At 50.2% G+C, this 25,540-nt stretch overlaps 1 protein-coding gene across 1 annotated transcript in view; it reads right to left on the bottom strand.

Moving 5' to 3' along the window:
* LOC133354584 (pappalysin-1-like) overlaps nucleotides 1-25,540 on the bottom strand; it is a 126,609-nt gene that overhangs the window by 88,708 nt on the left and 12,361 nt on the right. Inside the window, 8 exon segments of the mRNA XM_061571534.1 lie at nucleotides 1-230; nucleotides 3,492-3,613; nucleotides 3,975-4,167; nucleotides 6,511-6,807; nucleotides 7,499-7,644; nucleotides 13,550-13,887; nucleotides 16,885-17,460; nucleotides 17,462-17,652. Of these exon segments, the coding sequence (XP_061427518.1) occupies nucleotides 1-230; nucleotides 3,492-3,613; nucleotides 3,975-4,167; nucleotides 6,511-6,807; nucleotides 7,499-7,644; nucleotides 13,550-13,887; nucleotides 16,885-17,460; nucleotides 17,462-17,652 (2,093 nt within the window).

Genomic DNA, 25,540 nt, shown 5'->3' with positions numbered 1-25,540 from the left:
GTTGGCGAGCAGCAGCACGAGGTCGTGGACGGTGTGGCCGCTGCGCGCGCTCACGTAGGTGACCCAGAGCGTGACGGAGGTGGCGGGGGTCGGGCGGCAGAAGGAGAGCTTGAGGGCGCAGCCGCTGGGCGGCAAGGGGCACGGCACGGACAAGGTGCCCCCCGGGACGCTCAGCTCGGGGCTCCAGGTACGCAGGCTCGCGTCGCAGGGCGTCTCCACGTCGGGCGGGCCTGCTCGCGGGACGCACGAGGTCGTGCGCGCGTCAACCTACCCGCATGCCAGCCGCCGTCGCTGCCGTCGTCATTGTCAGCGATGCTAGTGGTCGTCAGTATGCGGCTGTGGTGAAGAATGCGTGGCTCAGCGGTAGAGGGGAGCGGCTGGCGGCAGCAATGTTGCGAGTTCAAATCCTGGCAGTGGATTGACTCGAACCCATCATTCCTCTCGGGTCGATAAAATATGTACCGCAGACGAAATGAGTGGGGAATTTAATAGTGGACGTCCCGTGGATAGACCCGCCCCCGCCATAGGAACGTGTAATTTCCACACCAGCTCAGGGGTTGTGAATAGGAGATGAGCATCACAGGAAATCCCTGCGAGTTGTTCTATTCATCAATAATTTATCATCGTAATCTTGGCTCAGAGGACCCAACAATGCAACGTGACCGTGACTCCTATCAGTTGTGTGTGTTGCTGTGAACGTCTTCAGCCCATTAGCTTATCATGCATAATGATAACAATGATGCCATCTGACCACATCGCAGATTAAAAGTAATATTTTCACGTCATTTAATGTAATAACAACCTCCGAGTAAATTCAAAGCGCCATTGAGATTAAGATATAACAACCGTTAATACTGTAGACTCAGACATATTTTTTTATATAATGGTTTAACACAGTTTTGGCTCGCCTATGTTTTATTTGGCATTTCATCACTTTTCATGTCTCGCTAGTTTTTTTTTGCTGTTGTTTCAAATGAACTCTGCCTCGCACCCCGCTCTCAAGACGCTGGCCATTACAGTGTCATTCACTCTTGAAGGTGGCAGCAATCCATTTAATCCAGTTACTTCCCCTTGGACGGTACTGTTGCACAGAGCCAAGACAACGTTGCCCTACTTGTTGAGCTGTATCCTTTACTTAATGTGCGCTGTCGAGTTCATGAAATACGGAGGCAAGCGAGAGCGGTGCTTTTGCAGAAATGTACTTTAATAAAAATGAGAAACGAGGTTTTTGGGTTCGATCGCGTAAATATAAATGTGTCGTTGAACCCGCCACAACATTGTGGGTTTACTCTCCAACACACCGGTGTGCTGTACTAGAAACGAATTGGCCACGTTATGTTTACGTGACAAACCTCACTAATTTGCTGTGTCGGGTGGTGGCTGGTTAAACGACGTATTTAAATTTACGTGACCTAACCAAAAAAACTATTTCATGGATAATATTAGTCGCGAAAGCCGAAGTGTTACACTGACAATCGCACACGATTATAGTCCTGTGTACGATGGTAATATGATCAGGAGCTAAATGTCAATATCGAGTTATGCTCGCCATGACGAGAGGGTTTCAGGAGAGAGTTTGTGTAGTTTTGCTGTTCCTCCTCTGTTGCCTTACTATTTGGGTCCATAGTTTGCTTGCATTGCCACAATTGCACAACTGTGGCTTGTCTTTAATTCAACATTCACGGGAGATGGTAGCCTCCTCATGGTGGTTCCGTCTGCTGTGTGTTTCCACGTTGTCTCAAACGCAACTAATACCGTCATCTTGACGAAATGGCCGTCGTCAATTTAATTACAGATGTTGCATGCAAAGACTACGGATAAGAAACGCGAATGCTGACAAAGAAAATGGAACAAAGGTTGAAAAGTACACAAAGAGGCACTGAGAGAGAGAGAGGCACGCTGGTAATTTGACAAACGGAGGAGCAGATGGAACAAAAACGCAAATTGGAGACATCAAATGAAGAGTAAGTGAGCCGAGGGCAGGACGCTGTGCCGGGGGGAGGGGGGTGATAACGGACGGACGAAGCAGGTGACAGAATGGCAGACAAAGGAGGGAATACGGACCGCCATGGAGATGGAGCGATGAGACCAGCTCAAGCGCAGGCGCAAGATGGATTGTGGCGTTGCCGGACCGTGAGCGGTGGCGACGGCGTGGGGAGGCCTTCATCCAGCAGCGGAGAAAACATGACTGTTTATGATGATGATGATGATGACTCTGCTTAAACACATATATTGAATTCCACACGCCTGTAAAGGTTTTAATGAATCTTACATACGTATAAATACGTAAGCGGATCGTGTAAATTACACATAGGCATATTGACGAAACATTACCTTGTTACGGTTTAACAATAATAAGAATATGTTTCAGCCCTCTGTGGAGTTATTGCTGGATGAAGGCCTCCTCCCATGCCGTGTGGAGATTGTTTTCCCTTTCCAACTTTAAAATACAACTGGGCGTGAACAAACGTCGGCAGTTTTATCCGTGTAGCTTTCAATGCTTCAGACTTATATATCCCCTCCATAAACGTAACGGATTTATTTCGTTTCATATCGTGCAAATAATTTATACGTGCGCACCACTTTCCGCCTTATTGAGCGATCCTCTCCAATAAAAGAAGATCATTCACCGCTCTCCGACCCACGATTTTTTTTAAATGCCTCATTCCATTAAAGCGGAGCAACTTACTCCGCGCGGCGCGCGGATATTTTGTTTACAAATGAGCAGCCGGCGTCTCGCGCCAAGCCCCATGAGAAATGAGCGACGTTGTCCTCTGCCGTTGAGACAAAGGGCCGTGACCTCTGACCTTTTGCCCTGCGGAGTTCACACATCCCCCCATCCCTCCCCACCCCGTCTACAGCTCACCATTCGATGGTAGCAGACGGAGCCTGCTCGTCGCCCCTTTGCGCTCTGCCGCTGCACGTTTGTTCCTCAAATGATGCTACTTCATCAAATTAATACAATTTAAATCTTTAAGAGTCTAAGTGATGCCCTGCTCAAATGAGGACTGATGGTGGTGCTCATTTTCTGAGCGTGTGGTGGACATTTTACGTTCATATGGAGAGGGCGAGTCTATCCATATTGCAACCACCGTTGATCTCCTCGCAAAGTTGTATCTATTTTATCGACCCCGTGGGGGGATGATGGGCTAAATAGACCTCCGAACCAGCATTTGATCTCAACAACCTTCCAATTGCCATTCGCTTTATCGCTCCATACAAATGAACGGTCATCGGTAAAAAATATGGGGGGGTGGGGGGGAAGGGGGAGGAGGCGCGGAGGGTGGCTAGAGCGAGTCGAAGCAGACTGTGCGTATATCTTTTTTTGCTGATACACCCGCAGTATTAACCAGGGCAGACGCTGGGTTTGAAACCGCGAACCTCTGCAACGGCCAACTAGACGTGGAACGTTGGGCCCACGCTGACGCCGCGTGTGTCGCCGGGGCGAGGGGGGGTGGCGATGCTCGCGAGAATGCGCGCGGTGTGTCCACCTTCGGCCTGCCGCGGGCTCCAGTGCCCCGAGGGGTCGCAGGGTCGCGGCGACGAGGCGTTGCACGCGTACTGCACCAGCTCGCCGTCCTCCCCGCACTCCTCGCACGGAACACCTGGCTCCCTGGGGCCCACACGGCAAGGGTGCTCAGCACAGGGCGGGGAAAAGCCAGACCCCGCCGAGGTGTACGGTGGGTGACGACCGCGGGAGATGCGAGTGGGAGCGGGATTTGTGTTCGAGGCGGCGCACGGTGTCACGGGTCGAGAGGTTCTGTGAACCTGTAGTCGAGTGCGAGCGTTTCTCTTGAACAACAACGAAAAAAAATGCGTTGGTGTGGAATGGAATGCGTCCCGAGAGAAGGACGTCCTCCTCCTCCTCCTGGAGCGAGGAAATCAGTTCATATCCAGGTTTTCAGTAAATGTATTAAATGTGAAATTTACCCCCCACTGCCCCCCCAGCCCCCCCCCCCCCCCCCGTTGCTTGCCTTTCAAAAACCTGTCCACTGATGGGGGGCATCCAGCGCAGGCTGAGGAAGTCTGGGCCCTGTTGGTGAACCCGCGGCGCCAGCGGCACGGGCGTGGGACCGGCCTCTTCCCTCCAAGTCTCGTACACCATGTCCAGGTAGCAGTGCATGCGCGCCACCTGGTTCGGCGTGAACGAGCTGGTGCAGTCGTCGTCTGCCCGGCGCATCAAGACGGGCGGGTGGGGGGAGTTTGGGAGTTGGGGTCGGATTTTAGAGGCAGTGGTGTGTAGTTCAGCGGTCAGTGCAGCGCTACGAACTTGGTGACCCGAGTTTCATTCCCGATCACGACCACCAACACCGGTGATGATTATCTGGACTGGTACCTGGGCATCCCCTAGGTCGACTCGGACTCAAATGAGTACCTGGTGCGGTGTGTATAAACGTCGCCACTGGGGAGACAAAGGCGGCTGGGCGTGGTGCTGGGCACCCACCCCATGGTGTGCGATTCTGGCCTTCATAGGTGCTCGCTAACAGCACTTGCCCCAACAGTCTGTTAAGGCTACACGGGGGATATTTGTTGAACGAGGTGGTTAGTTCGCTGGAGTTACGGTCCAGAGGTTGCCTATTCAATCTCAAAGCACATCAGGAATTAAAAACCATTCGTCTCTGAAGAACCACGACGAGGTCATGAGATATCACCGACGTAACACGTGGGGGGTCACGTAAATGTTTCGGAGAATAAATATCGCAGAATGTAAGCTTTTCCTCCATGGTGTAATGGTTAGCGCACTGGACTTGTGATCCAAATGGATCTGGCGTGGGAGTAGAATCACTGGCCAAGTTACTTTAAATCTCCGAATTGTCATCACGTTCATTTCTCGTAAAGGGCCGTCCATAAATGACGTCACGCGATTTTTGACCCCCCCCCCCCTTCGTCACACGGCATCACAAAAAGTCAGACCCCCCCTCAAATATGACGTCACAAAGCTCTGCCCCCCCAAAAAAAATAAAACATGCTTCAAATCGCTTTAAACTATTGTCATTGTAGTGCGTATTTAATGTGACACTGCACTCTGATGTTGTAGGCGAAAACATGTATTAACAAGTCTATTTAATTAAGTAGAACGTGTCGTCCATATTTATTTAAAGTAGCACATTTTTATGTGACGTCACATTTCTCAAACCCACCCCCTCGTCACACATTGTCACAAATGTCTGACCCCTTCCCCCCCTTAGGTGCGTGACGTCATTTATGGACGACCCCTACATTTTTGTCTGCATTTAGTAATTCATTTCATTTGATCTCGTTGCTACATCGCACAGGCGTGATAGGTGGACCCGCAGCTTGGGGAGGTCTTTCATGCAGCAGTGGATTGATCATGCCTGACAATGATCCTGTATTTCATTTGTATGCAGTGATGTCGACCCCGTTAGGGGGTGGTGGGCTCGGGTCTCCCTTGAAAAATAGCATGAAAAATAATGGTCGTGATTCATTTGTTTATTTACGGTGCAATTTTTGGAATGCATTGGCAGTTGGACCTCTTGTCAGCGCTTCCCCCCATCAGACAGGAATCCATGCAGCTGCCAGAGCTGGCGTGAGATCCCAACTCCCGTGTATCACTACAATTACAATTGCGACCACGTTACGATTGTATGTGCATCTAGAAAGTTCAAGATGAAATTTGCCACCTCCTAAATCCAGAGGCACAAACCGCCACCACCCACCAGAAATTTTCCAAAACGGTCACCTTTGCATAATAATGTAAAGCTACCCTATTCTGATGGAACTTCACAAAAAACGTGAACGATAATAGACACGTACAAACGTAGCCCAGATTCCAAAGTATTTTTTTAAATGTCTACTTATGAAAAAAAGTACACTATGTTACTCTTTATATTTGCCAGCATTAGAAGTGCCTGCTTTGAGCCAAGAAGGAATCCTCATTGGGGGAAGAAAAAAACACTCTTCCTGAAGAGAAGTGAAAGTAATACCATGAAAAAATCATCATCATCATCATCAGCAGCAGCCGTGGGCAATAAACTACTGGATACAGGGGTCCCTAAGCCACCGCCATCTCACGATCCTACAAGGTGAAAATCCACCCAGCGCCCGCTGCTCCATCTCCTTAGGATACGTGCTCTCAGACCCCATTCCATTCGCCATGCAGTATACGCTCAGTCTCGAATGACCGAGAATGACTCGGAGGCATGAGGAACCACAGACGAGCGGGAAAGGCGGCCACGCAATGAACCAGCGCCAAGTTTATCATCAAGCTATGCGATCCTCTCTTTATTGAGTTTATACCGGGCCAATTGATGGGTGTTTATACGTGTGGGAGGAAGCCAGAGCACCCGGAGAAAGCCCCACACGTGCGAGCGGGCCAAGGTGGAACGGGTGAGGTCCACATTTTGGTGTTCCCGCCTTCTCCTGGAAAGCCAGGGTAGGGGTATCCCCGGTCGCAACGGCATTCGTTGCGACGACCACCGGACCCGCGATCACAGCTGCGCACAGCCACCGACGGCCCAGCTGTGCCGAGCACGCGGTCGCGCGACGCACCGGCGTAGCTCATGTAGTTGTGGAAGGGGGCGTCGTAGAAGCGCCTCGCTCCGCACATGTCCTTGCTGTCGACCTCGGCGTCCCCGCAGCCCTTGTGGCGCGGCACGGGCGCCGTGTCCTCGCAGAGGTCGCCGGTCTCGAACGACGGCTCGACCTCGAGGCACGGGTCCCCGCAGTGCTCCACCTCCGACACGCCGCGGAAGACGTGATACAGGCCGAGCGCGTGGCCGATCTCGTGGATCATGGTGTGCGTGTGGCCCGGCTTGCCGTAGTACGTCGGGTTGAGCGCCATGCCGCCTGCCGTGGGAGGGAGGCAGGGAGGGAGGGAGGCAGGGAGGGAGGGAGGGAGGGAGGCAGGGAGGGAGGGAGGTGCTCGTCGATGATGACGGAAAGTGTGAATTTTGTCGACTGTCCCCCCGAGACCCCTAAATTATTCTATGGGTCAGGGTTAAAGGTCAATATGAACTAAACTAAACTATTTTAATTTTAGCGAGTAACGCCCACTGAGCTATACAGCTCTTTCTCAGAAGAGACCTGGCCACAAATGATAGTTCAACGAAGTGGCTTATCACGCGGAAATGTATATACTCCAAAATGCATGTTTATTAAATGTGTTGGGAAAAACCGGAGGACCCGGATAAAAATCCACGCAACCACGGGGAGAAAATGTAAACTCCAAATATACAACAGGCGTCAGAGTCGGTATCGAACCCACAACTGCTTGAATACCAGGCGAGGTAGTTAACACCGTGGGGGTGTCACGGTGGCGAGACGTTAAGTAGATAAATGGACCATCTCGAATCTCTTATCTAGGCCCAATTTTCATATTTTTCCAGATTGATGCGACATCCCTACCGCATACCAGCAGAAATGTCGCATTCCCCCGACTGCTTTTCTTCCTACACCTTCTGCAGAGTGAAACCTGCACCTCCCACCCCTCCCGCCCAGCCACCGCACGCACCGCACCGCTCACTTGCTCACTGCTCACCCAGATGCGTGAGGGCATCCTTCTCCCAGGGCCACATGGCGACCCCCGCCAGCACGTCTCCCAGCGACGTGGGGAAGTAGACGTTGAGGTGCGTCGCTCCGTCCAGCCTCAGGGTCTCCTTGAGGTCTTGAACGCTGAGGTAGGCCCTGCGAATCGGCGAGCCACCGAGATCAGCATACGAAGCACTTTTTTTTGTATCTTAGATTGAAAATTCATTTCTTTAGGACTGCTTTTTGTGTTTAGTTTGTCCTTCCCCGCCCGCTCGCCGGCAACTCGGATTAGCACGGTTGGCTACGTACGGTGCGAAAGAAGTTCAGCGTACTGTACATCCACTGTTGCATGCTTTAACAGCAACAAGATGAATCAAAGTCTGAATATGTATTCATTCTGGAGGAATCCGATGAGCTATGAAGCTCTTTTTTTACAGACGTCGCCACGGTTGTAGACAATGCTCTCCGCCCCCTGCAAGATCGAGCATCTGCTGGACACATTGTGTTTAATATTTTGTCGAGAGTCAATCAATCATCGGAGCCGTTCATAAATGACGTCACGCACCTGGGGAGAGGGGGGTTCAGAGATTTGTGACGATTTATGGCGAGGGGGGGGGGGGGTTGAGAAATGTGATGTCACATAAAAATGCGCAACTTTAAAATAAATATAGACAACACGTTCTACTTAATTAAATAGACTTTTTTAATAAATGTTTTCTCCTACAAAATCAGAGTGCAGCGCCACATGAAATACGCACTGCAATGACAATAGTTTAAAGAGATTTGAAGCATGTTTAATTTTCAAAATGGAAATATGTTTTTTTTGGGGGGGGAGGCAGAGCTTTGTGACGTCATATTTGAGGGGGGGGTTCTGACTTTTTGTGACGCCGTGTGACGAGGGGGGGGGGTCAAAACTCGTCAAAAATCGCGTGACGTCATTTATGAACGGTCCCCTATGCAGAGGACTCAAGGTAGGTGGCCTTTGTATCCCGGACCTGAACAGAGGCGGGGATTCAACATCATGAGCGGCTGAGGGATGGCGGTAGTAGAGAAGAATAAGGCAACCTCTCACTGAGAGAAGGTTGGACTGGAGGCTTCGACGGACAGCAAGGCTATAATGTCTGCAATTTGTCATCTTAATAATCATCGTCACTACATTTTAAACAGTAACCTTTCCCACACAATCTTAGAATCGTGCTTTAATTGAGCAAGAGAACGGGTGAAGAGAATGACCCGACAACAGGCAGATCAGAAATATTTTCCTGTAGGGTGAGAGTTGGTCTTTCACTGCAACTAAACAGGCTAACATTGCTTATTGGCGAATCACCTGGCGATGCTGGTGCTGCTGCTTTGCCAGTTGCACCCAGGCAGGAATAAAAAAGCGAAACACATTTACCAATAACACTACCTTAGAAAAAAGGAAACATGTATTGGCAATATTCCAAGCAATGGTCCTTCCACGTAGCACACACAACACGAAGAGATATTTCCCAAACCGTCAGCGATTACGCATATATATATTTGCTTTTAAGGCCGTGTTATTGACGAATATGTTCGGGATTTTTTTTCTTCCCTTTACTCATTGCCAATTGGTTTATCATCTAATAATTAAATAGGATACACGCCTAACGGACGCATCCTGCAAATCCTCCTCGCATGGCTTTCGTTAGACTGTGATTAATATTCGTGAAGGTGGATTTCTGTTCTCATTACAAAAAGCGGTACCGTGTTCTATTATCCACCATTTGGGGGGCAAGCATTGAAATTAAACTTGACGTTTTATTTTCCTGCACCGTTAAATCAAACAACCCATTTACCTCGGTCGCCGGCAAACTTGATTTGGTTTAATTCTGAGCAGCGTGGCAATAAAGCGTCTATTTTTAACACGTCAGACAAATACGGTCAATGTTGTTTAGCGGCAAACCGCGTAAATAAACCCAAATAAAAATTCGTCAACAAATGTTACGTTCACGAGTCCGCTCGGAACAAGTCATCGGCCTGCTAATTTATTTTAACGCCCAATATAATGCTCAGTGTGTTGGTTGTCAATGTTTTTTTTTTTTACGAGCTGGAAAAATGTAGGAAGCAATTTGGAAAAATTGTAAAGCCAAAAACATGTACGGTACTCGTTCACATCGCAGGCGGCGTGTAATTTTAATTTTGAAAACTAAAAAAAAGTATAGACATTAGACGTGTCCCGTGAGTTAAAATAGCGCATTACTAAAATGAACGAAAAAAACACACAGCACAAATGACGCAACCTCAACCTCGCATCTGCAGTGTGGCAAACTGTCTAATCGCCTTCCTCTAAATAGTAGTCTGGGGAGGTTAAACACATCACATTGTAAAGTAAAGTAATTACAGAGGCCGTGATATCAAACATCGTGCGTTCGCATCTTTCATCATGCGTCCCACCCCTCCACCCCTTGCTGCCTCGTGGTCTCGTCGCACCCGCTGCTTAAGGGGCGCCGGGGGAGAAGTCGATGCCGCGCGCTGTCTGGGATTAATAGGGCGCAGCGGCGATCTTAAGCAACGCGCGGGGGCACGGTGCGACGCGTCCTCCATTACGTTGGCTGATACTATTTCAGCCCTCCGGGAGGCCTCACCCCTCCCCACCCCCCGAGCGACGATCCCCCGTCTCTCGCTTATCAGGACGGGGACCCCCAACGGTGCTCGTGAATCAATGCAGCTCATGCTTACTTTGTGTTATGTATAAAATTAGATCGCGTCGAACTCGGACCCATATCTGAAAGAGAGGGCCCTTGCCTATAACATCTGGCAGTCCCCCCCCCAACATTGATTCAAGCAAGCCTCACTCTGCCGATGAGACACACCGTGTGTTGAAACCGGTCCAGAGTTTTCTCGTATCGAAGCAATGCCGCTGAAGCTATGCACTCCGAGAAAAGATCGTGGGGGCCAATGAGTTGCGAAAAGGTCGACTTTCATTTCATTGCAACGGTGAGTCAGACACACAAAAGGAAAAACAGCGGCGATGCGGGCACTCGGGAAGGAAGAGGAGAGAAAAAGGAGCGCTTGAAAGGACAGAGATGAGAATGCTGAGATGGATGTTGGGAATATCTCTAGGCAGGGCTGAATTTCTCACTCGGAACACTGCGAAGCTGACTTAGGCACTACCACAAGAGAACAAAGGTATGCCTATCCATAATCACCTCAAATACTAAGCACACGATGTTTGTTTGCCCCTCACCTTTTAAAACAAGGTCACGATACACGGTTGAAGCAGGACAACCGGATCGCTCGCTCACAGATAAATATTGTGACTCTCGAAACACGCGGTACACGCATGCACAAGAAGAAATACGTGCCGGTTGTCGTTTTTGTAATTCCCATAACTCTTTATTTTATTTTAGAAACTCAATTCACCCTGAACTTTGTTCATTGTGATGGCAACTCGGACGCACGTGTCCTGAGACGTTGATCGAGCTTGTATTGAGGTCCGTACAGAGACGGCGCACCTTCGGAACATTTATTTAGGCCAACAGCTACGGCCGACCCATCGCAATAACAGCGAGCGGCATCATTGAGTGAATACCTCCTTTCGGCCGGGGGGATGGGGGTGGCGGTGGATTAACTTTTGAGAGCTGAGGCCAATTTCAAAAGTAATGGCCGCGAGTGGACTAATTAAGCTGGATGTGCTCAATGAGATCCTTTTTGCAACGCGGCGGCTGCCACGTTAGTAAACAGGAACACTCACCGCGGATCGCGAACCTCGAAAGCAACGCAGATGTTCAGTCGCGGGTGTAGAACAAGCTGCGCGTGTGCCGTGCCTTGTCGCAGCTGCCAGGATGTCTGCGTTTTTGTTTTGTTGGTTTCGTGGTTTACTGGGATGACGGCAACTCCTTAGCGATTTTGTCAATCCACTTTGGGCGCGCGCGTTTTCTCACCACCTCCTCCCGAGACGCCAGGCCGGCATCATCGTCAAGGAAGAGGAGGTCCAAATACCCTGTCGAGGGGCTCTCCACAGCTTCCTCTAGTGGAGGCCCTTGCGTCAGCGGTAGCGTGAGAAAGACATTGCGGTGCTGCCCCTTTGCACTCATAGCTTTTAATCTACCGCTGGATGAAAGCCTCATACACGTGCTGTATAGGTTATAGGCGCAGCGGGGTGGGGGGGGGAAGGTTTATTCTACATTTTCATTTTATTTTTATTTTCATTTTATTTTTATTGTTATTTTTCAATTTTTTCACCTATGTGACTTTACCGAAAGAACCAAACAGTATGGGGGAAAGGTTGTTTGACCATACTTCACCACGCCAATTACTGTACGCGCGGGGGAGGGGGGTAAGTAAAGTGCGGGTACAACCAACTCTTCCACGACATCCAGCCAGTGTGGACTAGTGGGACAAATTCCCTTTGGAGTGGGGGGGCGGAGGGGGGATTGGGCTCTCAGAGAGAGGTGTGACCAAGCAATTGCAGGGCTGCACCTTTGCCTTTAAAAATGAATGCCAAGAGCCCAGGCACGAACATTCATAATAAGGCTGGGGGGGGGGGGGAAGGGGGGAACAGAAATTCCGTGGACAACCGAAGTCCTGACTCGGTGCTCCTGGGCTCTGGAAAGGCCATGTGGTTGGACTCGCTGCCCCATCTCGTGTAGGGACTGTGAGCGGTGGGACGTAGAGGGGAGTTTTTTGTTACGTTGTGAAGGTTAGGCAAAGGGAGGAGGAAGAAAAGTAAAAGGAGTGCGGGGGGGGGGTGGACAACTTTTCTTTAAAAAAAAAATCTTGCAGTATAAAAAACGTATGGCCAGTGGTGAGATCTTTTCTGCTTCGCCTGATATACAGGATCGCATGGGTTCGATCCTGACACTGACGGCTGAATATTTGAAGTTTGCCCGTGGTCGTGTGAATTTTTGCTCCGGGTCCTCCGGTTTTTCCCTTCACATTTCGAGTGAACGCGCGTTCATGTTATTTGGCTGCCGTAAATTTTCAACGTGATGATAAGCCGCTTCGTTAGGCTATCACGTGTGGCCAGGTCGCCTCTGGAAAAGAGCTACATAGCTCCGTGGGCTTTATTTGGTAATATAAAAAATGGTTTCGTAATAATATATATAGGATACGGTCATCGCACCGATTACATTCCATCGCGGGACCCGTGCCGACAACGAGCGCAGGTGACACGGCCAGGGAGGTTCGCGTCCCAGTCACGTGGCCGGCCCGCCCACCGTGACGAAGCCTCACCCAGCGCAGTGCCACGGGGTCAGCGAGTCCAACGAGGTCACGGCTCTCTCATGAACCGGCGAGACAAGGGCGTTTTTTGGCGGTACCAACTGGGATGGTAAATTACTACCGGTAGCAACCGGGGGCAGCGTCTGACCTGGGGAGTGTCCACCAATTGGTAGTGTCCACCGCGGGTAGTGTTTGCCAAGGGCAAGTACGCATGTATGTTGTACGCATGTTGGACTTTTTTCGCACCGTACATAGATAACCGTGGAAGTGTCCACAACGAGCAGAAAAGCTTCGAAAATAAATGTTCTATATGTTTTATAAACAAGCTTCATATTTAGTTTTCATATTCCATAGATGTTTGATTTAATGTTATGAGTTTTTATTTTTAATTTTCTAAATTATATTCTTCATCAAACATACCCTTCTTGGACATTTTTTTCACGCGAAGCTACTGCGGGGAACTTGTTATCACACTTTAGCAAAAACTTTTGCCACCTGCTGTGGTACAAACTGGCCATATTTGGACCATTGGCTCAAGGTAATTGACTGCAAAACATTTCCACGTGATAAGCCACTTCGTTGAGCGATCATTTGTGGCCAGATCACTCCTCAAAAAGAGCTCTATAGCTCAGCGGGCCTTTCCCGGTCAAATAAAAAATAGTTTGTTCTTAGGCGATTCACAGGATGGGCCGGCACACACAAAACAAATATTCGCGAGGGTGGTTCAAAGGTCAGAGGGGTGAACTAGCACCGCCGAGGTGCTGACTTTGAACGCAGGCATCCAGCCGCCTGTAATTAAACCGAGTTTCTAACGGACCCGCCGACTCACATGAGACACCCACAAAAAAAATAGCAAACAAAAAAACCCACAATGCACCTGTGCGGCGAGTCGGGGTCGAAGCACGTCCGCGCAACGTCGGTGATGGCCGGGTCGCAGCAGTCGCCGTTGTCGTAGCGGTAATTTTCGGTGTTGCACTCGGGGTTGCAGCGCCCGTTGGAGGCGCCCCAGCGGCAAGCGGGCGGCCGCTGCGTCAGGCACTCGCCGCCGTCGTAGCCCGTGAGCGTGTGGTTGCACTCGACTTCGCACGCCCCGTTGCCGATCTTGCTTGCCTCGCAGTTCGCCAGCACGACCCGCCGCCGCAGCCACGAGTCGGCCACGTCCTTGACCGTCAGCTCCCAGGTGATGTTGTAGGGCTGGAACGCGGCGTTCAGCTCCTGCGGCGGTTTGGAGGAGGGGGGGGGGGGGGGGTTCGAGAGGTGTGCGATGAGATTTGGGGTGGAATTCATGGATTGTTTGTCCGTAGATGATAAATAACGGATTTCAGATCAAGATAAAAACGTAACTCCCGACCGTGCCTCCATATATAAATAAAACAAGTACACTGTTCTGAATCTACGGACGTATCTGCTATCCAGACCAACATATTCGAGGGAAAATTTGTTTGAATCAGCAGTGCCTGGGCCGGTTTGCACCACCTCCTGGGGCTCACCACTTATGGAGTGGGTATCGGTGGGCTTGGCGTGGCATAGTTGGCATCGACCCTGGTGCAAGGAATGAAATGGGCCTCGCCTCTTCATTGCCAAACATCTGGGCTCCTCCGGCCTGTGGCCTGTTGTGCAGTTGCACCACCTGCACGCCCGGTGGCAATGCCACTGTCAGCGGCAGTAGCATCGCAGGTTGCTAACGAAAGTGTCTCTTTGACCTTGATTGACCTGCGCTGTACCTGCCTGTGACCGAATAACCATAAGTGCACGCGGTCTCGCCATGCCTGAGATGCTAAGGAGAGGCGAGCTTGGATATTACTTGGTTGGGTGACCACTCACCAGGGCTTGCCAGGTGTTGTAGGCATTTGGCTGCGAGATGGGATATGCGGAAACTCGCCCCGTTGTTTCAATTGACACATCGGAAGATGCAATTGAACCTGCGACCTCTGGATTGCAAGTCTGGTGTGCTGACCATTACACGTGGCGAGTAGAAAACGTAGGCAATGTAGATATTACTCGTTGGTTCTTTCGGTAAAGTCACGTATAAAGATAAAAGAATAAATTAAATAATAACATACGACGTTTCGATTGCAACACAAGCAATCATCATCAGGTATAAATGAAATAGCAACAAAAAATGTAACCATAAAACTATAGACAGACATATAAGCAGACAGATATCACCAAGATACATAGAGAGAGAGTAACACAGGCCTATGTATCTTGGTGATATCTATTTAATGTATTATTTTATATTTATACGTGACTTTACCGAAAGAACCAACGAGTAATTCCTGCAGTCACGAAAGCTCCAAATTCAAGATTGAATGTAGATGTTGTTTGCACCCTTGGGCAATGTGAGTCACCAGCCGACATTGCTTGCTTTGTCAACACAACTGTTCGGCCACACATACAGCCATCGCCTGCTTCACCCATTCCGCGGCACTAATGGCCATGCATGGACACGTTGAACTTCTTTCGCACCGTACGTCGCCAACTGTGCTGATCGGAAGTGACGAGATGAAGCGCTTTGTGTGGAAGAGTCGGCGAAGGAAAACGAACGTTTGCGTGGCCAAATGAAGCGAGGAAGGCGACAAGGATAGCTTGACAGACTTGATTAGACGGTCCGCAGGAAAGGATAGCGGAGGAAACAAGAGGTGACTGGGTGGCTTGGGAGTCGGATACCAGGTCAAAACCACTGAGTTGGCGTTGCTGAGATTTCAGATTTGAATCTGGATTTCAGCCACGTGTCATTTGACCTGGTTTTCAATTGCAACGAGTTTATATGCAACTGCACGCGCTTTTTCCTGGATGTGTTGTACGGCTCTCCGATGTGTTTTCGGGTTGTCACCGCTATGTGTTGCTCGTCACGATGTCAGACCTTGCGCTCCACGATTAGCGCAGTTGGCTACGTACGGTGCGAAAGAAGTTCAAAGTATGTACGTACGTACGTTTGATGGCGAGTTTAAACCCATGCACAATTAGGTGGCAACTTAATGATGAGATATGACAATGAAGAAAGGGCAGTCGGGCATTCACACAGCTTTCCATTAGATTTATTTTTTCGAGGTTTCAATGTTTATTCTGATGGAGCAGCACAGATTGTGGAGACGTTAACTCTATTTCGTGGTGATGCAATGATGCATGTGGTGGGAATAAACGTTATAAACCTGATTTGTGTATGTATGTTGAACTCTTTTGCACCCTACGTAGCCTACCGTGCTCATCCGAAGTGCGGGGAAGGACAACAAACTAAACATCAAACGCGATTATAAAGGAATGAGTTTTCAATTTAGATTTTAAAGTGCATAGCTCCAAGTAGCTTCCTAATTAGCAGCCTCTGGAATACTCATTAGGAAGCCACTGTGTATCTGTAAACACAAACAAACGAGCAGAATCTATTATCAACAGGCTACGGTTTCAGTCGAGAGAGAGTGATATTTATTCCAGAATAAAACACTGATTATATCTTGTTTATAACACCCGAGTGGCACGCGGCGACCCTTGACATTTGCGATGCCGCAATCGCAGGGCTAACGTCGTCCCAGTAATAGTCTACGGGGTGAGGCACGGGGCTTAATCCGTTAATTTTTGGTTTCTTTCCAACGCACGCGACCGACTTGCAATGTCAACCATTGCAACATGTAACGCTGTGGCCCCTGATGGAGCAACGTCGCATCGTTAATACGGGCCGGTTGTGTCCTTTGTAAATTCGAAGGTGCGCCCGCTTGATTGTGAAATCGCCGCACAAATTAGCGTGGCCGAAATGGGCATTGGCACATCGGAAGTTATTCGGGCGCTGTTGCTGCATGACCAACGAAGGTCACATCTTTTTGATCTAAGTTTTCCGTCACGTCGCTCGAGAGTACAATTTTAAAGTGATGAAAACGTCAACGTGCGATGCTCCTGAGTTGCTTACAACCCTGAGTTGTTTACAAGCCTGAGTTGTTTACAGACCTGAGTTGGTTGCAGACCTGAGCCAGCGGTGGAAACTCTGTAACAGGGGTGAGTCAATTTCGCAGAACAACCACATCCCCACGGAACTTTATTTAAACCACCTTGCAGGGATGATGTGCTGCATCAACCTCCTGACGGAGAATCGAATTTGAAGCCTCTCGTTCTGCTCCTAGCAAAGTAGTGTCGGTGGTTTAACACGTCCTACCGCTCACCAATCACCACATCACCACCGCATCACCAGCACCACCGTCTCGCCAAAGCCTCACCCACCCGGTGCTGCAGCTGAATCTGCTCCTCCGTCACCGTGGGATTCGACCGGTCATCCTCGTGCACGTTGATCACCCTGTAGCGCACCACCTTGCCGCGCCGCAGCCACCAGTGCCGGTTGTAGCTGCCGATCACCCCCACGTCGTCGCACACCGTCTGCCCGCACGTGGGCGCGAAGAGCACCGGCCCGTCGCTCGGGGTCACGCCGGGGTCGTCGGCCTCCTCCCGCCGCGGGAAGCGGCCGTCCTTCGCCACGGGCTTCCAGCGCTGGCGCAGCTCCTCCACGACGCTCTCGCCCACCACCAGTCCCGGCGGGTCCGCCCCGCACAAGCTGAGCGGGACGCCGGCGCGGATCTCGCCGTGCGTCCGAGCGACGCTCCACAGGCGCGGCGCGGCCACGTAACCGCGGTAGCCGCCCAGGGGGTCCGAGCCGTGGCCGCCGAGGATGAGCGCCTTGCAGCCGACGGCGCGGGGCGAGAAGAGCGGCCCACGCTGCACCAGCCCGCGCGCCACCCGGGCGCCGTCGACGTACAGCGACATGGCCCGCCCGTCGTACGTGGCGGCCACGTGCGTCCAGACAGGCGGGCTCGTAGCGCGTGCGGGCGAACACCGTGGAGGATGAGCGGGCGCGGTCGGTGCGGAGGCTGAAGAAGATGCGAGAGGGGCCGATGCCACCGCTGCCGCCGCTGTCAGCGTGGGACTCGTCCCACGGGGCCAGGCCGAGGGCCCAGCCCTTGTCGGTGGACACGTACGAACACTCGTCAAACATCCCTACAAAACACCGTCGCTTACGGTCACCATCATCGTCGTCAGCAGCAGCAGCAGAAGTAGCAATAATGAACAGCATTGCAACAATGTTAAGCTGACCGTTTGCGAATTCTATTTTGACATACTGTATCCAATTTTTTGTTCTGAATCAAGAGCAGAGACTTTAAAAACTCGGGTGCACAGACTTCAAGTGACCGACACATCCGAGGCATTATTGTAGTTAAACCCAGCTGTGATCGAGGGAGCAAGAGAAAGAGAGAGAGGGCACAGGATAGCGGAGAAGGAGGAGGGAGATAAAGCGAAGCAGGTAGAAAAAACACGGAATTGCTTCAAAATTATTTACAAGACTCACAACCTCCACGCTGGTCCAACTGTTTTCCGGATGTACGTTTGAATGTATAAGTCATTCCACCAGCTTATTGGTGTTCTGGACCGATATTATCCCAACAGCGTTCGTTTAAGTCAGCAAAACACTGGACTGGCTCTGCACGTTCTGGGTCTCGTCAGCAGAGTCAGGCCTCTTATACAAGTGACCATGACTTTGGATCAGTGTTTATGTAAAAAAATATTCCAGTTTTAATGTTGATGACAATGACGACGATGATAGTGACAATGACGTTAGGACTGGGGGATGTGAAGATGATGATGATGATGATGATGACATCAAGGACGGTGGCAATGACAGGGGCGGTGATGAAACAGGAGTTAAGAAAAGTTGTTGCAACTGTGTGCCATTAATTTATTTGCTTACGTTAAAGCCACTCTCTCCACGATGAACTTTCGAAGCGACACGTCAACAGGATTGATGTGTGTCTCCGTGCTTCGAGCTGCCAAACACCCGGCAATGTTTATCTCCCAGGGGCAACTTCTTTGCTCAGAATGTTGTGCTTGTTCCATCTCATATCTGGACGGACCCGTCAACGGCGTCACTTTGTGACATTTGAAACTTTCTTTTAAATTGGATTTCCGAACAATGCAATTTTAACAAAAGGTTAGAATATTCGCTTCAATCAGATACGACGTTCACAGCGAACTAAAGTCATTTTGTAGATGGGGATGGCAAAGTTGTCACTTCGTGACTCTGAAAAAGAGAGACGTTTTGCTGAAGGTACGAGGATAAATAATATTCTGTCTTGCCACTTTCTCGTGCCAGCCTGGAAGCATACTGCCACGCACGTACGATGGGATGTGTGCGTCTCAAGCAGATGCTTTTTTTATGTAAGTGTTACCAGCTTTTATATTCATGTGGGTGGTTAGCGCTATGCTGCGCTACGAACCCGACGATCTGAGCTCGATTCTCGCTCACGGCCAACACGAGTGACGATTATTAGAACCGTGCCGGGGCCTCCCCGAGGTTGACTCAGCCTCAAATTAGTACCCGGTGTGATGTGTAAAACAATTCCACTTGGGAAGGCAAAGGCCGCCGGACGTGGTGCTGGCCACCCACCCCCTCGAGTGCCGTGGTGACCTTCATAGGTGCTCGCTAACAGGACTTTCCCAAGAAGTCTGTTATGGATTGTTGGGGTATGTTCATCTTGTTTCCTTGTGTAGGTCCCCAAACGGGGTGCGGAGTGGTGGTGCAGTGGTTAGCGCACCATACTCGTGTGCTCATTCATTCGCTCGCTTACTCACTCATTCACTCACCCTCTCACTCACTCGATCCCTCACCCACCCATTAACTCGACCTATCACTCACATGCTCGCTCATTTTCTCACTCACCTGCACGCTCACTATATCTGATTATACTGGTAGGAACCTCCTGGTTACACCAGCTCACAAGGGATTATTGTGTCCGTCCGTCCGTCGTGCAGAGAGGGGCTGGGTGGGGAGGGAGGGGCTGGGAGGGGAGGGTGGGGAGGGGCTGGGTGGGGAGGGTGGGGCTGGGTGGGGAGGGTGGGGAGGGGCTGGTTGGGGAGGGTGGGGAGGGGCTGGGTGGGGTGTGTAGGGCTGGGTGGGGGGTGGGAGGGGTGGGGCTGGGTGGGGAGGAGAGGGGCTGGTCACCCCGTGGTGCCCTTATAAAACTCAACGTTTAACCTACTCACGCCGGCTTGTGCCCGCCCTCACAGTCGGGCATATTTGCGGAATACACCACGCCGCCGTTGACCCTGGCCATTGACCGAGCAACCCAACGTTCCTACCAGCTCCCTCCGCAGGAATGTGTTTCTTGTTTTACTCAATGCTGAGTTAAAACTTGGGTTTTTGCAGGCAATACATTGATCGGTATTTGTTTATGGGTTAGGCCACGTGGTGGTAGTTTTATCCCAACATTCTGAGCATTAACCCTCCGCCACCCGACAACATTGTCACGTTTCCAAATATATTATTTCATCAACTTCTGAAGCGATCAGTAGCACCAAAGGAATCAAAACTTTAGTTGCACCAATTCATTAATACGGCTAATAAGAGTGCGGACTACCTGACAACCCTACTAATTTCAAATGATTATCAGCTAATTCACTTGTTGGCCATACGACCACAATGGAACCTCTAAAGTGAAAGCACCTCAGGTGGTTCACACAAGTGAAATGTCCCATCGTCACGGACCACCGCCTTTGAAACTCCGCCCAGAGTTACACCAGCCACGCTGCCACCGTCAAATATTTTGAGTCAAATAAAAAAAACACAACCCTCGTGCAGTATTGATTGGCGAATTGGTTTTCGTAATTGTCAGAGTTTGTTTTATTGTGAAATTCCTTGGGACGCTCTGCGTGAAGTGTGTTGCACGCAAGCAAGTTGCATCGCATTGCATCCATCGCATCCGTACTGTTGTTCAAACACCACGCTGTGGGTCGCGGTCACTTCCCCCCTTTAATCGCGAAGCTTTCCTCCTCTTCGCTGCTCCACTTCGGAATTCCCTCCCGTCCCGTCGACTTCTCTTTCGCAAGTTCTCGCAAAAACCTCGCTCGGTTCAGGAGACGTACAAACCAGACCTTCCTTTCATCCGGAGCTGTCAGTGGGGGGGGGGGAGGGGGGAACTGCGCTCCACAAACAAAAAATATTTCTACGAAAAATTAAGCCCTGGTCTCAACTCTTATCTATTACCCATTCAACGGTGCCGTTCATCGCTGGCCTCTCAGCATTTTGGGCCTTTTGCGGCTGTGCTTGGTAAGCGTAATTCATTTATATATTGATATCCAAAAATGTGAATAAAAGTGTATGGTTTCTCACACCGCGCTCTGCCACTCGCTTGCTCGCTCACTCGCTGCACTGGTTTTCACCGAGCAGCCCGTTAGCAGGGTGATTGATACTGCAGACGCGGTGCGATGCAGCGTGCCTTGTGAGCATTCCACCACCCTTGGCGTCACGCGCCCGCGTGCGCTCGAACGATCGGTCCGCCACCACCCCCACCTCCTCTCAACTCCTCTTTCCAGACAGCAGGGAGAAGGCGGGGAGATATGGGGTAAAGTGGGCTTTGGGGAATAGGCGTAATTTCCCTGCGTTACGTAAGAGATTTACCTAAAGCTAAAAGACATGTGCTTTAAAATAGAGATTTTTTTTTTACGGCGGTTTGACTGCACTGGGCTACGTTGGTTTAAGTTATGTAATCCCAGAACGGCATTTGTGTCTGTGTGTGTGTGAGCACGTGTGAATGTGTGTGCGTGTGTGTGTGTGTGGCTGGATGTGGTACCAGCTACACTAATGCTTTCCACTTGAGCTACTGAAAATGAGTAGATTAAATAGATTAACACGCTCAAATTATAATAAAATAGTTTGCTGTGATGTGATATGGAGGCTTTCATGCCCAATGTTATGATTTATAATTGGTTAGTTTGGGTTAGATTGTGGAGGTACACAGTCAATAGTTTCTAATTATAGCCCTCCAGCACCTGACAGAGCCCGAACAAAATAAGGTTGTTAAACATAGTAAACATTTTGCTTGCTTTTCAACATTGCAATTTGCCAAAAAAACTAATCAATTGACAATCTGATTCGATTGTCCATTTTGGGTGGTTGGAGGGTTAATACCTAAAAATGGACATTGTACCGACACGATCCACAACATTATAACGGCGCATTATGTATTTATTTAATCACGCTTTGGATATATTACCCCGGGCCCAGCATCCTGCCTCCCGAAAGCGTAAAATTGCCCGACCGGTCACATCACAGCCAATCGTGCCGATGACATCACCAAGTCCCGCCCATCACGTTCCGTCCAGCGGCACATTTGGGATTAGGCGCGAGAATCTTTCACTAACAGCCATCCGATTCGTCGAGCAATCACGCCGATCATTGGTAGGCTCACCGATTACTAAAATAATCCGATTTCCCAGCTCTTACTTGCAGCCAATGTCTGGACACATCCAAATTGGCTCACGACGGGTGCTTTCTATCAAGACTTACCCCGACGGTACACAACCAGGATTAGTACTACCCGGTAAACGTTGCCAAGGTTGAGCAAACGTTGGAACGTGATTAAAACCGTTTTGCCCCAACATGTTAACTGGGGAGGGCTGCATTTGTCGTATCGTGTTCGCGAGGCGGCCGGGCGCGGTGCTGGCCACCCATCCCCATCGCGTGCCAGTGTCGGTCTTCATCGGTGCTACTCGCAAACAGCACAAGCCCCAACAGTCTGTTCAGGTCTATGCGGAGGATCTTCGTCTTTCGTCGTTATTTTTAAATCCTTTATATTAAGTTCGCTTGCTTGCTTGCTTGCGTGCTTGCTTGCTTGCTTGCTTACGACCGTGCAAATATTTCGGTCGTTTTTTAACCCACTTCCCGTGATCCAATCGAGCTGACATTTTGCAGCACAGACTCGTTGTGCGAGACAATTAATGTTCGTGAACATTTTTTCCTCAAATTTTACACTGTTTAGGGAAAATAAATTAAATATTTAATTACCAATTGCTTAATACTGGCAGACAATCATCTGACCCATAGGTGGCAGCCATCTCAAGCCAGAGGACGAGAGGACTCTAGCCGCCACGCATATAAAGGATTTAGAGTGAAAAACTTTGTTTTTACGGGTTATACTTATTCCGGGTGACTTTTCGGGAGCGGTGGCGCAGTGGTTAGCACGCTGCACTACGAACCCGGCGGCACCGAGTTCGATTCCTGCTCACGGCCGACACCAGTGACGATTATCTGAACCCGGTCATGGGCCTTCCCTAGATCGACTCAACCTTAAATGGCAGGGCGTGGTGTTGGCCACCCACCCCCTCGTGTGCCGTGCCGGCCTTCATAGGTACAGTGTGCTCCTAATCTCAGCTCGTTACCTGTATAAAAGACACCTGGGATCCAGAAATCATTCTGATTGAGAGGGGGTCAAATACTTATTTCCCTCATTAAAATGCAAAACAATTTATAACATTTTTAGCATGCGTTTTTCTGGATTTCTGTTGTTGTTATTCTGTCTCTCACTGTTCAAATTAACCTACCATTACAATTATAGACTTGTCATTTTTTTGTCAGTGGGAAAACGTACAAAATCAGCAGGGGATCAAATACTTTTTTCCCTCACTGTACTCGCTAAGGGCACTTGCCCCCACAGTCTGTTACAGGCGATACTGGGGAGATATTTGCCTTTGAGTCAATATGGATACTTACGTTAGAAATTCATATATAGACACGGACAGTATCTGTTTCCTTGTTTATTTTTTTCTCACTTACCGCCGGTTGCGTCTTTGTGCGTTCGCGTACACGCGTGGCGCACGATAGGGGCGATGTGCGAAACCGCATCATCAATCATCAAACACCATCAATAATGATATTCATCAAGGCCATCATCACTCACAGCCCTTTGACACCGTAAATCATTACGTCTAACTCGATGCGAGAGTAACCTGCGATGACCTGAGTCTGTGTCTTATTTTTTTCCAACCCACGCTGGCACCGTTGGTTTGGAGGCATTGAGGGTTGCCAGCTTCTCCCCACTCACACGCGGCTGTGATAGGGCACGCACGGCTCGGACGTGCAGCTGTCTTCTGTGGCACGGCGCTTTTAATCAAAGGGCAAAGCACTGCGCCACGGCCGGGTCACTGGGAAGCCGCGATCGCGTTGGGATGACGGAATCGATCCCTTGAGCGAATATTGACTGCCGAACGTCGATATGAGTGGCTTCTGCTACTGGGGGGGGGGGGGGAAGATGCTGTAGATTATATGCCAGGTTACGTTTTTTTCTTTCTTTCTTGAAAACGAGAGGAATTCTCCTGTGCTCGTGGCGGTCAGCGGCACTGGACTCGCGTGCCAGAGGTCGCCGGTTCGATTTTATTTCCCAGCACGGCAGTTGAAACAATGGTGGCACGTTTCTTACATCCCTCCACTCCTACCACCACCCCTACCACGACCATCACGCCACCGCTGCCTCTGTCCGGCCAGCTTCATGAACGGGTGAACCTGCAGTTAGTCGATCGGCAGGTCGCAAGCATGCGGTGGGGTGCTGTGTGGGTAGTCCCACCTCGTCCTAAGCAGAGTTGAGTCTGGATAATGCTCGGATGGGCAAACCACCTTGCACAAGATCGGCGTCGTGGGCTGCGGGGATACTTTGCGGGCAGAGATTAACAGCTTAGAAAAATCCATAGCCGTCGTTGTATTCCTCTGCTCCGATGTCTACGCAACCCCCTATGTCGCCAACCTGCGCTGACCAGCATGATGAAATGTAGAGCAGCCAAATATTCTGAACGCGTGATGTTGGTTCTAAATGTGAAGGGAAAAGCCAGAGAACCCGGAGAAAAATCCACGCAACCACGGGGGAGAACAAGCAAACTTCAAATATATAGCAGGCGTCAGGGTCGGCATTGAACCCACGACATCCTGCATACCGGGCGAGGGAGTTAACATCTATGCCACGGTGGCGAGATCTTAACTCCCTTCCAGTGGGCGTCGAGAAGATGCCATACCCTGGCTAGCCAAGAGAGGGCGTTACAGCAAGTGGACTAATCGCCATCTGTTTCCATCTGTACGGGGGTAGAGTGTTGCCTCCTAGCACTGTGGTTGTGGGTTTTCTCCGGGCGCATCAGTTTCCTCCCCACCCGTGTACTAAGATGTTTGCAGCCATGAATTGGCTGAACACATCTTAAAATGAAATAAAAATCCACCACCACACACGACCCTCCTGAAAAGAAGTCTGTAAATTAGTGAGGATTGACAACACGGGGTGTATAGTTACACCACAGTGTTAGGGGAAGCAGTGTGAGAGTGGTTAGAGCACTGCCGCTATGAACCCGGCCCACCTAAGTTTGAATCCTGGTCATGTCCAAATTATAACTGAACAAGATCCGGGCCACCCACCCTAATCACCTTCACCAAACCTACACGGACCAGCATGGTGAAGTATTGTCAAACAACCTCCATGACTAACAAGGCATGGTGGACGCCTTCATCCAGCAGTAGATTGGCAAAAAGGGCCCTGAATTGCTGCTCTTGAGAGCGTCACACATTACTACACCTGAACGATGTAAGATTTATTATTATTACCACCATCAAAAGCAGCGACGCAGAGTGCAGGGGCGTTCAATTAGCGAGCTTGTTCTCATCAGTGTCAAGTTGCTCTCATCAAGACACAGCTCTCAAACTTTAATATTTCACGAAGGTTGATAAATAAACGATGAGCGGCTTGGGTGACTCTGAGACGCATAATGTACTCGCCCCCCCCCCCGCCCCCCCCCCCCACCAACCTCCGAGTCCATTCCTTGCCCGGTTTGAGTCCTTTACCTTCGTGAGAGCATCACGGAGTTGCACCAAGCTGCTCATGGGACGGCAGAGGTCGCAACCGGGTACCGATACTCGTACCCTACCCGATACCCGGCTACCCGTACCCGGCCGGGTATGGGTACGGGTACCCGTTTGCGACCCTGGTGTGGCCGGGTACGGGTACCGGTAGACCCTGAGTCACTGGTGAGTAACCGTTTGTTACTCATTTCCCAACGTCTTGTCTCTTCTCACAATTCA

Source organism: Lethenteron reissneri, chromosome 48, assembly GCF_015708825.2.
Source record: "Lethenteron reissneri isolate LAM-NWPU_2019-01 chromosome 48, ASM1570882v1, whole genome shotgun sequence".
NCBI lineage: Eukaryota > Metazoa > Chordata > Hyperoartia > Petromyzontiformes > Petromyzontidae > Lethenteron > Lethenteron reissneri.
This window is presented reverse-complemented; position numbering and strand designations above follow the sequence as displayed.